Source organism: Dipodomys ordii, unplaced genomic scaffold (assembly GCF_000151885.1).
Source record: "Dipodomys ordii isolate 6190 unplaced genomic scaffold, Dord_2.0 Scaffold16, whole genome shotgun sequence".
NCBI lineage: Eukaryota > Metazoa > Chordata > Mammalia > Rodentia > Heteromyidae > Dipodomys > Dipodomys ordii.
In genome coordinates, this window is record NW_012267232.1 from 16,126,756 (window position 1) to 16,143,066 (window position 16,311).

The 16,311-nt window shown below is 36.5% G+C and overlaps 1 protein-coding gene across 1 annotated transcript in view; it reads right to left on the reverse strand.

Annotated features, from left to right (window-relative positions):
- Positions 1 to 998: 998 nt before the first annotated feature.
- The window catches only part of LOC105982587 (tetratricopeptide repeat protein 6-like), a 48,489-nt gene continuing 33,176 nt past the window's right edge, over positions 999 to 16,311 (reverse strand). Inside the window, exons 9-13 of the mRNA XM_013012235.1 lie at positions 14,747 to 14,957; positions 10,669 to 10,821; positions 9,354 to 9,524; positions 1,992 to 2,217; positions 999 to 1,138 (exon numbers count right to left, since the gene is read on the reverse strand). Coding sequence (XP_012867689.1) covers positions 999 to 1,138; positions 1,992 to 2,217; positions 9,354 to 9,524; positions 10,669 to 10,821; positions 14,747 to 14,957 — 901 coding nt within the window. The remainder of the gene's footprint in view (positions 1,139 to 1,991; positions 2,218 to 9,353; positions 9,525 to 10,668; positions 10,822 to 14,746; positions 14,958 to 16,311) is intronic.

Consider the following 16,311-nt stretch of genomic DNA (forward strand, 5'->3'; position numbering starts at 1 on the left):
TTGTAATTTGGTTTTATTCATCATCCACTGCTGTGAAGCCCTCATTACAAATGAACACACACATACATATGAGAATGTATACATACACACACATTTTGAAATTGTATTATTCAAACATTTATGAAATTTAAACTAAAAAAGCAGAAGGAACTGAGCACTGGTGGCTCACATCTGTAATTCTAGCTACTCAGGAGGCTAAGATCTGAGGATTTCAGCCAACCCCAGGCAGGAAAGTCAATGAGACTTATATCTGCAATGAATCACCAAAAAGCCAGAAGTAGAGCTGTAACTCAAGTGGTAGAGTGTCAACCTTGAACAAAAGAGCTCAAGGACAGTGTTCAGTCACTGAGTTCCAGCCCCAGGATCAGCACACACACACGTGCGCGCGCGCACTGTAGAAGGGTTATCTCAGGAAAATAGGTCACCCAAATCTTTGTAGGAGCTATCTTAGAAGGTAAGCAAACATGTAAAGGAGAAACATGTCTATTCGTTGGAAGCATATGAGTATCTGATATAGTCCAGAATACACAATGTTAAAAGGAGGACAGAGACAATGTACTTGACTTCAATTTTTAAAATCATCAATTTATGTTTATTTTTTAAAGATAGATGCAGTTGTATGCATATTATGAATAGAAATATATGAAAAGTTGGATGACACTTTGTCTACAATCAAGTAGTACTCCAAAGGAAATTCTCTTTTACATTAATAGTCCTTAAGAAACATTCCCATTTAAACAGTGCATCTTCTGAAGAAATTTAGTTCATGCTATATACATGTGCAACAGTGTTACAGTTGTTAAATATATTAAATATATTAAATATTTAAATACAGTTGTTAAATATATTAAATACAGTTGTTAAATATATTAAAAGGTCATAGAAAATACCAAGTCTACCAGGAACAATAACAAAGGTGGTATAAATTTCTAAACAACAAATGCATTTTGGTTGCAAGAAGAAAGGCTATGTAAATTATCATAGAAACTTAAAATAGTCTATTTAATCATGTAGCTTGATTTTTCAAAATCCAGTGCTTGGTTATAGTCAGTTACAGCTTTCTCAATCAGACCTATTTTACCACGAACTTCTGCTCTGAGATTATACATTAGAGCATCATCAGGCTTCAAATATAAGGCTGAAAAACAAACACAAACTTCATGATATATATGTTTATGTAAACACTAAAAAATAATTTCAGTTTTTAAAGATAAAACTTTTGCAAGAATTTTAATATTACTTTTTTGGGGTCCAGTCATGGGGTCTGAACTCTGGGCCTGGGCACTGTCCCTCAGCTCTTCAGCTCAAGGCTAGCACTCTACCACTTGAGCCACAGTGCCACTTCCTGCTTTTTTTTTTCTTATGTGGTGCTGAGGAATCGAACCCAGGGCCTCATGCACGCAAGGCAAGCACTCTACCACTGAGCCACCTTCCCAGCCCAATATTACTTTTTTTTAAGGTACTTTTCTTTAAATGTAATAATACACACACACATATATAATTTAGGGAACCACAGTACAGTATAATCCTTTGAAAGGTTGGCATTGCTTGTGTGGTTTCTTAATAATTCTGTATAGCTAAGTTTATTAAAGCTTTTTAATTAGGATATATTGATCATACAAAGAGATTTCATTATGATACTTCCATACATGCCTATATGTACTTCCATTATTCCTTCTTCTTCCCCACTCCCCTTCTAAAAATAAATTTAATGGGCTTCATTATTCTGTTTTCATATATAAAGATAAAATGTTTCTATCATATTCAGCCTCTCCTTTTCATACCCCTTTCCATTGGCTTCCTCCTCACATAATCTCCCCATTTCGCAATCAACAATCTTTTCTTTCAAGTTAAGAAATTATATCAAGGAATGTATATTATATTGATTCTTGTGCAAATTTATGGAGACAAACAATTTTTTTCTTTTTTAATCTATAAGAAAGGAGTATATCAACTACTATGATCTTACCAAAATAATTACTAAACAATACCTTGACAAAGGTCTTTTTCAGCTAATTGATATTGCTTTAAACAGCAGTACAAATGTGCTCTGTTAAAATACACTGCAGCCCAAGAAGGACAACGTTCAATTAGACTTGAAAAATCTTCTTTTGCGTCTTCATATTTTTCTAATACTGTATTTACAATAGCTCGATTCATGAGAGCATATTCATTTTCTGGGTTAAACTTTAAAGCCTTCGAGAAGTAGTCAATGGCCTATAAAATGTTAAAAAAATAAAATAAAATAATTTGAATCTACTGTAACTGACAGCCATTGGAAATTTGAAACTCTTTCATAAGATTGACCAATAATGGATCAATGGAAGCCTTCATCTCCAATACAGAAGTCCTATAGAAAAAATTAAAAAAAAGAAAAAGAAAAAAAGACAACAGTTGGCTCTGTTTTTGTTTTTGCCATGTGTTTTGGTCAGCTTTCTGTCATTGTTCTGAAATGCCTGAAGTGACTGACTTAAAGGAAGGGAAAGATCTATTTGGCCTGGCTGTTTCAAAGATTGCAGGATATGGTCACTTGGCCCTGTTGCGGTAGGCCTGTGGAGCACAGTACCTCATGGCAAGCAAGTGACAGAGAAGGATGCTCATCTCATGGCAATCAGGAGAGAGAGAGAGAGAGAGAGTGTTTAGGGAATGTCCTATGTGCCCCATGACCTCATTTCCTACTGCTAGGTCCCACTTCCTAAAAATTCCTCCATGGCCCAACAGTACCAGTGGCTTATGACAAAGCCTTTAGCATACATGCCTTTGGAGGCATTAAGATCTAAACCTGAACATTATGTGCCAGCAATGCTAGTCAATGTCGATCATAAAAAATATTTCTCCATAGTATAGTGAAATATTCCCACAGACAGCCAGCTAAATTTCATACCCCTGAACAGAACCACAAGTAAAAGGTAAAAAGTCAATTAGGAAAGACTAAACAGAAGATAAAATGAAAATTAGATAGGCAACACATTGTATATGAAAACAGAACAAGAGGTGAACAGATAACTGAATCGTCAAGAGAAAATTGTATGCAATGTCCAAAAGTATGAAAACTCAGTGATACTATGAAAATTTATAAGTAAGAGAAGGGGAAAAAATCAAATTGTTGAGATCAAAGACTCTAGCGTAGGTTGGGAGGGATGGGTGAGGTGTTATAAGGTATAATGTTAAGACACACTGTATTCATAAATTGCTCTGTTGAATGACAATCCTTTGTACAACTACTTAAAGATAATTATATATTACATATTAATATACCACAGTATATTTATATATTCACATTTTGTGATCAACTTCAGGTTTCAACATAAAAATTAAGATGGGTGGAGTTTGGTTAAAAGAGAAATCAGAATTTTCTGAGAACCTCAGAGATTGCATTTAGCAGGCTGTAATTTACCTTACAGGCACAAGTTCCTCAATCTTTAACTTCCAACTGAAAAAGGCTATCTGGAAAGAATGTACCAAAGCTTTGGTTAATTTCTTGACTTTTAATTGGCATTGCTTAATGGAAATGATCTTCCAACAGCAACCCAGAAATCTAGCAAGTTGTTTTATTCTATTTTTAATTAAATGTTGATATGTAATAAATGGGAATTTTTTAACTTACCCCTTCATCACAAAGTGACTGAGATGTTGATTAGACATTCTACTACTCATTAGGACTCTCATCTCTAATGCTGATGGATGAACATTTGGTTCCTACTTTAAACTAAAGGAAAACCTTTTTACAATACAACTCGATTTCTCCAGTCATTTACCAGCTGATTTCTTCCCAACCCATCACAAACTGGCCTCATATCTACCTCCTCCCATTCCATGAGCTCTGCTTTGGCTATGGTTACAGATGAACATTTTCCAGTTATTTCTACCAATGTACCTCTGTGGAATGGACCTCTTCATCTCTCTTTCTTACTTAAAATTTTCTATACTGTCTCCCTGGTCTTTCCCCAACCTTTCTGTTTGTTTTCTCTCCAATTATTTCCTTTTGGATTTCCTAAGCATCTGTCCTCAATTCATTTTCACCAAGGATAAGAGTCATGGTGGCTGTGGTTCAGACCAAAGAGCACATGCATGAGGTTCAAATGTTGCCTCTCCCTTGGATAAGTTTCTACAGCTCTAATTACATCAATTTCCTCATTCTGTAAAACAAAGGTAATAAACAAAAACCTACTTCCTGCACTGATGTTAAGAATGAGGCAGCTAGTATATAAAGTACTGAGAACAACATGCAGAATGTAGTAGACTCAATCAACGACTACAGGTTTGCTACTTTTCTTCTAATGCCTATAAATAGAGTCTTCAGGTACTTATGAACTTTGCTTCCTCTGATGCAATTCTATCAAGATTGTATAAGTCTTCTCATCCCTGGTAGTAGTTACTCTATGCAACATTTATGTGCAATTCAAAGATCCATTAAAATGGGAGCAGTATTGACATCTACCTGTGAAGAGCTTAAAGAGAATTCACTCCTAAAAAGAAGTCTACACTGAGGCATCGGGAATGAAGCAAGAGAATGACTCCAAGCATTACATTCTTCATGAAGTAGCAGACTTCACCTTAATCACTAACAAATTATTGATAACAGCTAGACAATTCTATATCACAAAAACATGACTTTAGCCAGGTAGGAACAAATGAATACCTTAGTTAGAGAAAAGAATTCAGTGAAATACCTGTAATGCACCTAACTTTGCATAATGTAACTTTGTACTACCAGAATATATTACTTTGAAAATTGAAAATCTATAAACATAATGAAGTTACTTGAAGAATAAGGAGTATGAAGCAATTCCAAGGCAATGCAATTAGTAATAAAAGGCCTTAAATTTTTAACAATTGGTCTGATGCCCTCATATCTATAATAAGTTGATTTAAAAGTATATCCAATTATTTAAGTCATCAGTAGTTCCAGATTTATGCAAACAACTACTCCAAATGTGCTTTTAACTCATTAGGTCACTAAAGACAAAGAAAGTCAGATAATATACATTTTTTTATGGTCCTGGGGCTTGAACTCAGGGCTTGGGCACTGTTCCTGAGCTTCTTTGTGCTCAAGGCTAGCGCTCTACCACTTGAGCTACAGCACTTTTTCTAAGTAGTTTATTGGAGATGAGAGCTTCATGGGGTTGTCTTTGAACCTCGATCCTCAAATCTCAGCCTCCTGTGTAGCTAGGATTACAGTTGTGAGCCATAGCACCAGGCTCATACACATTTTAACTCTCCAGAGATGAGTTGGTTTGTTTAGGGACCACTCCTCTAGGGCTTACATATTCCTTTCTGTATTATCAGCTGTCACTGCAGAAAGAAGAGGCAGGCAAGCATGGTAGCATAGTTGAATATGGCATAAATAAATGAAAGTCTGCTTATCTCTAGAGGAAGTGCGCATGATACCGCATAGTGTCCAATGTGTGCACACAGAGAATGGAATACATTGGAGATGAAATATTGGCCCAATTATTGTGTCTAAAGTATGGAGCAACTATGGAGTTGAACCTTATTTTTTTGATGTCAGGCTGCACTATAGATCTAAACAAATAATTTTGCACAGGATAGTCTCAGAGTTATTAAATAAAATTTAAAGGTATGTGGTTCCCTGAGTCTTCCAGATGGAAACAAAAAATGCCCTTGGGTATTTTACTTGTCTTCATCTTATTAACCAACTTTACAATGGGAAGGAATATTCCTAGGAAGCATCTAGGAAGGATCTAAGATTCATGAAGTTTAGACTTTAGGTTGTCAGCCTGGGGAAAAAAATTAGCTGTCTACTGACATGGCAGTGACATCCTTATTCAAGCTTTATAAAATTATGCCTTTGATACCCTGCCCCAACCTCCAGCTTCCCTATTAAGTCAGCAGAGCTTATCACAGGGGTCAGCAGGCTGTTAAGGGTCATGGCTGCATCATCCAGCTGGGAAGATGGAAGATAGAAAAATGGTAATAGAAAGTGAAGAGCACTAAGAAAGGAAGGGATGGAGGAGTGGTTCGAATGATAGAGCACTCATTTCAATAGATCACAAGGTGCTGAGTTCAAGCTTTTATTCTACACAGCCACCAGGTCATTCTCTATGAACTTTGCTTCCTTTGACTTTTAAGAGGCAATTCGATCAAGATTGTGTAAGTCTTTTCATCCCAGATCATAGTGACTCTATGCTACATTTATGCACAATTCAAGGATCTACTAAGATGGATGCTGAGAGGTCTAGTAAGAGGAGGCCAGAGGCACACTGAAGTAGTTGGAGAAGCAGTGGAGGTAGAGGTTTAAACTGGAAGGTCTGCATAGACCTGGAAGGTGAGAGAAACAGAGAGGCAACAAGTGGTTTTAGAAAGTCTGCTGTGACAATCAGTAGTAAAGAACAGGCTGTGGGAGCCAACCCTCTCTTTACATTTTTTAAATGCTGAAATCTCCTTCAGAAGCCTGAGGTAAGAGGTTAGCCAGCTCAAAGCCAGCCTAGGATACAAGAAGAGGCATTGTGTAGAAAACAGAAGAACAAAGGAAGAGGAGGGTTATGGATTTACACCCTCATGTAAGTGACAAGGAAGAGATACAAGGTATATTTTTGCTTTGGTTGAAAAAGTACACAAAAGAAGAATGAAAAATGTGTTTTTATACAATGATAGTCACTAGAGCAAAATTATAAACTTCCCTTTGCTTCAGAAAAAAAACTTTCTAAAAATGTCAAAGCCAACAGACTATGTGTTTAATACAAATCAAGCTATACATTTTAAAATGGTTACAATGGTAAATTTTATTTTATGTAGGTTTTACTCAAATTTAAGAAAAAAGACATGGATCTGCCAGGCAAAAGTGGCTCATGTAATCCTAGCTTCCTGAAGAGGGTAATCTGTAGGATCAAGGTTCAAAAACAAACTGGGCAGGAAAGTCTCTGAGTCTCAGTCTCTCAAAAAGCTGGACTAGGAGTGTAACTCAAGTGATAGAGCACTAAGTCATCAAAAGAGCTTGAGCACAGTACAAAAAAATCAAAACAAAGAACAGAAAAGACACAAATTACAGGACAAAATAAATGGGATACTGACAAAACAGTGTTTGGAAGAAATTAATGGAAGAAAATGCTACTACACTGTTGGTGGGAGTGTAAACTTATTCAGCCACTCTGGAAAGCAGTATGGAGATTCTTCAAAAGACTAAACACAGAGCTTCCAGCAATTCCATTTCTAAGCGTTTACACAATGACCACAAACAAGGCCACACTAAAGCTACCAGCACAACTATGTTTATTGTAGCATTATTTACCACAGCTAAGGTATTGAACCAACCCAGATGTTCCTCAGTAGATGAATGGATCAAGAAAATTTGGTAGACAGATAGAGATAGATAGATAGATAGATAGATAGATAGATAGATAGATAGATAGATAGATAGATAGATAGATAGATAGATAGATAGATAGATATAATGGAATTCTATGCTTCTGTCAGAAAGAAAAACACCACCCCATTTTTAAAGAAATGGAAAGACTTGGGAAAAAATCATATTAAGTGAAGTAAACCAGACCCAAATAAACATAGGTCCCATGGTTCCCTTTATTTGCAATAATTAGTATATTCCTAGGATAATCTTAGCCGATGAGCAGAATAGCTCAATAGCTATGTACATATGACATATAAGATGATGCTAGGGCTGGGAAGGTGGCTCAGTGGTAGAGCGCTTGCCTTGCATGCATGAGGCCCTGGGTTCGATTTCTCAGCACCACATAAGCAGAAAAAAAAGCCAGAAGTGGCGCTGTGGCTCAAGTGGTAGAGCACTAGCCTTGAACTGAAGAGCTGAGGGACAGCGCCCAGACCCAGAGGTCAGGCCCCACGACCAGACCTCCCCGCCCCCGCCAAACAAAAAAAGATGATGCTAAGTGAAATGAACTCCAAGACATGGACATAAGAGGTTTTTCTTTCTCATTGTTCTCAAAGTACTATGTAATTTCTTTTTTCTTTTGTGTTTTTCCCCCTATTGTTTATCCCCTGTTGTCACTGTAATAAATTTTGGTACCCTGGGTATTGAATATACATTTATCTGAACTAAGGAAGGGAAGGGGAACAACAAAATGGTAAGACAAAGGACAGGGGGGAACCTACGTAACAGTGATACTCACAAGACGATATGTTGGAAATTATCTATACAACCTGAGGGGTGGTATTGGGAAGGGGTAGGGAAAGAGGGAGAAAAATGAGAGAGGGGGGTAACAAGTTAGACAAGACAGGGTAATCACTACCTTACTTAAGTAACTAATACCTCTGTACATCACCTTGACAATAAAATTAAAATTAAAAAAGGAAAAAAGAAATTAAATACCACAATATAAATGAAAGAGTATCAATAAATAAACTATCAATTCAAAAAGATAAGGGACAACAGAATAAAAGAATGATTATAGATATAATATTAAAAATATTAAAACGTTTTCTGAAAGAGGTGACATTGATCAAGATGCATCATATTCATAAACTGCTTTGTTGAATTGCAATTTCTTCATACAACTACTTAAAGATAAATAAAATCCATTTCAAAATACGTTGTAAGTTTGATCATGCTAATTAAAATAAAATTTTAATTAAAATTAAAAGTTTAATTGTAATACAATTTAAATAAAACGTATTTGTACATTTACATTACCTAAGACCCAAATACTTTTATTTCAGATACTATAAATTGAAATGGAAAGGAATTAAGGATTACACAAAACCAGATCAGAAATTCCAGTCTCTTCACTGATTCCACTCATGTCTCTGACATTTAGAAAAGGTATTAATTAAGAGTTAGATCCTCCTGTCATGCAGAGCAAAGGATTCCAGGCAGAAATAGTTGACAATGGATATGGCAAGGAAAATGGCCACATTTCCTCTCAGGAAATCCAATTAATGTTTATGGCAAATGTTGAAAAGTTGATCAAAGAACAACAACAAATCTAGACCAGTATTAGCATCTAATGGATGAACGTGCTATGAAAGAGAACATTATTCGTGCATGTATGTGTGCCAGTCCTGGGGTTTGAATTTAACGGCCTGAGCACTGTTCTTGAGCTCCTTTTGCTCAAGGCTAGCATTCTACTACCTGAGCCATGCTCCACTTCGGGGTTGTTGTTGTTTTTATTTTATTGGGGGGTGTTGTTGTTGTTTTGTAATTTATTGGAGCTAAGAACTTTCCTGGATTGACTAGCTTCAAACAGCAATCCTCAAACTCAGCCTCCTGAGCAACTAGGAACATTACTTTTTTTAAGGGGAGCTAATGATTTACTACCCTAGAGATAGAATGGATTGTGTTTCAATACGACGCATACCAAAAAGTATATGTATGGAGCATTTAAGGGCAAAGAGGAAATATTCAAGAAGATGCACATTACCTGGGAAAACTGCCTGTGGTGAAGGTAGATATTCCCTGCATTGTAGTAAGCCAGAGAGTACGTGGGGTCCAGAGACACTGCCGCCTGGTAGTCTTTCATAGCATTATGTTTATGACCCATTAATTCATGAACCACCCCACGATTTGTTAAGAACTCAGCTGTAGTTTTGATCTGGAATACAAGAGCATGAACATCTGGGAATAGTATTCATTTCTGACTTTAGGTATGTCATGAAATCTACTTGTGGGAAACCAGTAATAGAGCACAGGTAAAACCCCATTAGAGAAAGTATTTTGAGAAAGGGCTTGGTGTGAAATTTTGTTGACATGATTGCAATCAAACTATTTTTACTCAGATCCTTTCCAAGGGACAGCCACATGGGGAAAGTTTATCTGCTTATCTAGGTTAAGTGGAGGAGAAAGTAAATTGGATAATGAGCATGCCTATCTGTCCTGTGCTATAGCAATTTTCTTTCTGGTATTTCCCTTTGCTTATCTCACACATTATGGTATCTACTCAAATCTGCAGAAATGAAACTTTAAAAATAGGGAAAAAGAAGTTTCTGCTATTGTATTTAAAACGCAAGATTTATAGTTGCCATTTCATTCCAGGAAGAATCAGGATTTACATTGTCCTTTCTCTGGTTCTGTCAAACCCTGTTTTTATATTTTTCTGTCATTATATGACAGAACTGTATTTGTGTGAGGGTGTGTATGCGCGCACACGCACGCACACACATGTGTGTGCCAGTACTCAAGTTTGAACTCAGGGATAGTATTGTTGCTTGAACTGAGGGCCTGACCCTCTTGCTTGGATTTTTCAGTCAAGGTGGTGCTCTACCATGTGACTCACACCTCCACTTCCAGCTGTTTGCTGGTTAACAGGAGATAAGGATCTCTCTGACTTTCTTGCCCAGGCTGACTTCAAAACACAATCCACAGATCTCCTGATTATCCAGGATTACAGGCCACAAAATCCCAGCAACAAAACAATATGGATGTTTCATTTAATTTATAAGCTGTATTTGCTGAAAGGAATTGATGTTTATGGGGTACTGAGGTTTGAACTCAAGAATACCATAACTGCTAGACAGGAGCTCTACCACTAAGCTATACTTCTTTTTTGTTAATACATCTAGGTTATAAAATGGACATGCCACTCTTTATTGTAGGACTCAGGGGAAAAACATAGGAAATTGTAGGATGTTTTCTACATATGAGTCAATTTCAAAGGTAACAGATAACTTCTTACTTGGACCTGTCCATGAGTGGTATTAACTTATGCTAATAATAATGTCATCTAAGTGGACTTTTACCTTCAGGGCAGCGTTAATATCCTGCATTGCAGCAAAATTATTACCCATTTGAAGACAGACCACACCTCTTCCCTCGTAGGCTAGGTAACACCTTGGATCAACTTCTATGGCAATGGTAAAGTGGTTCCAGGCTTTCTGGAATTTTTCTTGGGCCTAAAATAATTTTCCAATTTCATGAAATAAGAAATATTTTATAACATGACAAACGGTTATGATTCTCACTCACTTAAAACCATTGGTAAGTGCATATTCACTTTGTGTGAAATCTGAGGTAAGAAAATAATTTAGACTGTGAGCATAGTCAGTTGATTAATTACCTCTGAGTATTTGTGATGAACTTTTAATAAATTGAAATAAATTTAATTGTAAAGTCATCACCTATACCAATCTCAGACACAGTAAAATCACAGCACCATTTCCAACTCCAGAGCTTCACGCAATGGCTAACGTATTTACATGGAGCTCCACACACACAGGCAAGAACTGTTTTTACTTACTTGGCACATAATCTCTTTTCATATAAAATATGCATAGTACACAAAGTAAAATTAATATGTGCTGCATGAATAAGTGAATAAATTCATAGTCTAAAACTTATTTTTATAAATTGCATGAGCATCTGGAATTTTAGGACCACTATATATATTCTATGGACAATGCATATATCTACCAATGCATTTATCTACCAAGCATATATCTATACCAAATTTAGTGCCAGTTACAAAGAGAGAGAGAGAGAGAGAGAAAAAAAAGGTTAAGAGCAGTAAAACACTTTTAGAAGGATTTCTGAATACCTCCTGGAGAATTTCAACTAGCAACTAAGCCCCTCACCACAGGAAATCAGTGAGAAATTAATTCAGCATGGTCCCACCTCCATGCTTTCTTCTCATTGACTCAAAACCCAAGCTTCCAGAATCTGAGAGGCTGACTCACTTTAACCAAGCTGAGCCCAGTGCCTCTCACCTAAAACTTAAAAAACTTAAAAACATTAAAAAAAAAACTTAAGGGGATCAGATCTTGTTTTCTGACTGGCAAATCTTGGTTCTCTCTCTGAGTAAGTTACTAGGAAATCCACCTTGTCATTACAAGTTTGTGTAATAAACCATGAAGCAGGCAAACTAAGGTTTGATTAGTGGAATACTACACTGAAACCAGCTCAGAATAGGTTTCCATTTGTCATTTGTTCCTAACACCTCTGTGGTGCTCCCTGGTGTATCCTGAGTGGAATCTATATGCAGTTATTGAACAAATTGTCACTCTCCCTCCCTTGGGCAGAAATTAAGATACTTCCCTTCCTTTCCTGTTATACTGGCATGCTTTTCAATCCATTTCTAGATTACATATTTAGTAAGCCCTTCATAAGATGCAAACTTGATGCTTATTTTTTTCTATTTCATTGTCTTTATACACAGACACATACACATATATAATACATATATATATTTTTTCCTTCATTTCTTCCAACACTATCCATCCCTCCAAGATCCTTGATTCCATTTTCAAATATGCATATTGAATATTACTACTGTATATGCCCACCCTTCCTCTTCTCTGATAAATGCTGTTTCTATTTTTAATTTGACTGCAAATCTTCAATACCAGCCTTTGTTTAATTCTCTAGCCTGTCTCAACCACTCTCCCCTTGTCCATAATCTTCTACTTCCTTGGGCCCTCTGCTCTTCCAGAAGTCAGATTCAGTGTCACGTTGGATTGTATTCAATTTGATTTTCTTTCTAGGAGAGGGGCAGTAATGAAGTTGGAACACATGGCTTCATTTTTGATGAGCAAGCACTCTACTACTTGAGCCACACTCCCAGTCCCTGACTCTCTGCTCTCCCTCCTCCCTCCCTCTCTTCCTCCCATTCCTTCCCTCTCTTCCTCCCATTCTCTCCCTCTCTCTCTCCCCCTCCCTCTATCTCTTTTTTTCTCTCTCTCTCCCTCCCTCCCTTGCCCTTCCCCCCTCTCTATCTCTTCCTTAAGATTTTTTTGGTGGCTATTCTTTCTGTCTGGAACACCAACCACATCCTAGTCCTGTGACTAATTACTAATCTTTCACACTTCAGCTTAAATGGTCATTTTTTTGGTTTATTTTATATTTTATTTATATTCTTTTTTATTGCCAAGGTGATGTACAGAGGGGTTTCAGTAACATAAGTAATGTATATGTCTTGTAAACCTTGTTATTCCTTCCCTCAATTTTCAATTTTCTCCTACTTTCCTGTCCCTCCAACATCATTTGTCTCACCGTTCTGTTGTTCCCCTTCCCTTCCCTAATTCAAATAAACATATATACAATACCAGAGTACCAAAATCACTGAAGCAAGCTAGACCCGAAACATAGGTCCCATTCTTTACAATTAGTATATGTCTGGGATAATCTTAGCAGAGGAGCAGAATAGCTCAATAGCTATGTACATATGAACATATAAGATGATGCTAAACAAAATAAGCTCCAAGACATGGACAAAAGAGGTTTTTCTTTGTTGTTGTTTTCAATTGTACTATGTGATTTTTTGTTTCTTTTCTATGTTCTTCCTTCTATTGTATATCCTCTGTTGTTACTAAAGCTACCAGCACAACTGGTAGCTTTATAGCATTATTCACCATAGCTAAGATAGGGAACCAACCCAGATGCATATATATATATACATACACATATATATGTATATCCACATATATACATATGTGTATATGTATATATACACATATATATGTGTGTATATATGTGTGTATATATATACACATATATATATGAATTCTATGCTTCCATCAGAAAGAATGACATCACCCAATTTGTAAGACTTGGAAATGGTAATTTTTCACAAAGCTCTCTAATACTTACAACAAAGCTAGGTCCTTTTACATGAAAAAGTTCTTTTTCTTTGTTGTTGTTAACACAATTATAATCAAATAATTATTCATATGATTGCTTCTTTCTCTGCACTAGGAATTAAGCTCCTAAGGGAAATACATATATACTGTTCACTGTGGTCCCCCTCCCCCCCCCCGGCTGTGAGCAGTTCCTGCCCTGTGTTCAGTGCTCAAAATGCCTGGTGAATGTAGAGACATTCATGCCAGCAGCTGCCACTTGGTGCTAGCTGCTTTGGAGTCAATCTTGTCTCCTTAATAGACTTTGCAAATTTTAGCTGTCATCCAATAATATCTAATTTTGTATTTAACTCTCAGAAGGTAATCTTATTTCCCTGATTAATGAATTCTTGGCATAACTTCCTATAATTACCAATCCATCCTTTCTAGTATCAGAAATCTTAGATCAGTCAGAGTTGTTATTTCAGTGGAAGAAAAGCAACCTTAATGGCAGATTATTAACAGAACTTTTTGTGGGTTGTAAGAATTGAAACCCACCTTTAAAATTCTGCAAATTAGAACAGATTAGAAGCCTTAAAATTATTCTGTTCTATCTCATGGAAAATACAGCACACTTAGTAGTATATTCCAAGAATCTTTTATTAATAAAAGAGATATAAAATCTCAATCCCAGAAGCCACTGGGAAACCTGCTTGGCACCAATAGGCAAAGCTCTTTTCCAGCTGAGAGGACAAATTCCTGTCAAGATTCTTGTTCTTGACTCCAGGCTCTATGTGGCTGCCACAGGGAAGATGGCTGAATTCAGACATCCCTAGAAACTTGTCTGTCTAACCTATTGTATAGCAGGAGTTCACTTGAAAATTCTCAGACATTGTTATTTGCTTGACTTTTTTACTAATTCAGGATGACAAACCTATAGAACCAAGGTATAATCCAGTTACATAAGTATTATGCCAGGTTTTTACATGTGAAATTCAGATCAATTTTAAAGTTCTTTTTCAGGGTAATGAGGGGGCCAGACATTAAGGAAATTCAGGAGTGATCCAAGACTCTAAACTAGTCCAGGTGGACTCCTTATACATGATCAAACCCCTCTTTCCCACTGCTACTCTGAATAATAAAAGTAAGGGAAAGCTAAACATTCCTACTCAAAGAAATAACATTAGCTCTATCACCAGCAAGAGATAAATATATTCTTTCTCCTGTCCAAACAATGCTTCCAGTGTTCAAAATGCTGTTTTGTAATTACCTGCAAATTATAGGCCAGACTGATTCTGGCCTTCGTGTAGGCTGGATTAAGACGCAACGCTTTTATAAAATCCTTCTGAGCATATTTGGTGGCTTCCTCAGATCCATATTCCATGTAAGAATTTCCTCTCCCAACATAAGCATCCAGAAAACGGGAGTTAATTTTAAGAGCCCAGTTAAACAAATAGACAGCTTGTTCAAACTCTTTTATTCTGGGGGAAAGATGAAGAAAATATTGATACCTTCTAGTGAATTGATGCTTTCTGATAACATACTGTGTTTTCCTGTATGTGAATTTCCTGTGCAGTCTGCACTGAAAGCAGACTTGGCTGCTATAGGAGAGCTAGAGAGCTGGTTATCTCAACAATGCTATCAGAAGACAAGCTTGCAGATCAGACCTGAGCCTGAACATGCAAGTTACAGCTAATTTTTCCCAGCATATCTGAGACCCAAATAAGAGCATATGCAAAATACTTAGTTCAGAGACCTTCTCCCATCCTCTTCATTACTTCTCAAACAGGTTTCAAGATTTAAGACTATCCATCACTACTCTACTAATTCTTTTAAGTACATGGAACCCATGTACTAGAAGCTGTCATCTAGCTATTACTCACGAGTATCTCTTACAACAGTGTTCCCGAAACTTGTGCCCTTCCTGCATGAAGCCACCTAACTCTGTTCCAGTACACTTACCTGCTGAATATTCCCTTCAAACTCAAGTTTTCACTTAGTACAATTTACTTTAAAAAACAAATTTCAATATGGTAAGTAGAAAAATAAGTCTATACCATAAAAGAGAAGATGATGCTAAAAGTTTGTGCAACTGGGGCTGGATACTATAATCACAGAACGCTAAGCCTGGAGTTGGCACTACTGCAGAGCTTGAAAGTCATTCAGAAATGAGCTCATAGCTGAGACTTTCCCAATGCTTGAGAAACAGTTCATTTAGAAATTGAAAGGAGACTCTGTTTTTAATTATGTGATGCAAAAAGGTAAGAGAAAATGATAACAAAACTAGTTTTGTAGATCTAAATTGGTTTTATTTATCATTCTAGAATCATTGGCTTCATTTCTCATTTGAGGATCCAGCATCAGCGTATACTCAAAATGGTTCTGAATATTACACACCACATGAAAAGATTATATTGGTAACTAGAAAAAGATACATACATGTATATATATATATATATATATTGTATTTTATTTTATTTATAACTAGAAAACATGCCTAGCTCCAATGGCTCATGCTTGTAATTGTAGCTACTTGAGAAATAAAGATAAAAGAATCAAGATCCAAAAGTGATTTGCTAGAACAAAACTCAAAAACAGAACTGAGACCCAGTGACTCATGCCTATAATCTTTGCTACTCAGAAAGCAGAGATTTAGGAATCATGGTTTGAAGCCAGAACAGAAAAGAAAAGTCCCTGAAACTCCTAACTCCAATTAACTGTTTGCTTTTTTTTAATCCAGAAGGAAAGGTGTGGCACAAGTGGTAGAATGATAACCTTGAGTAAAAAAGCCAAACCATACTTTGAGGCTCTAAATTCAAGCTGGAGTAATGACGG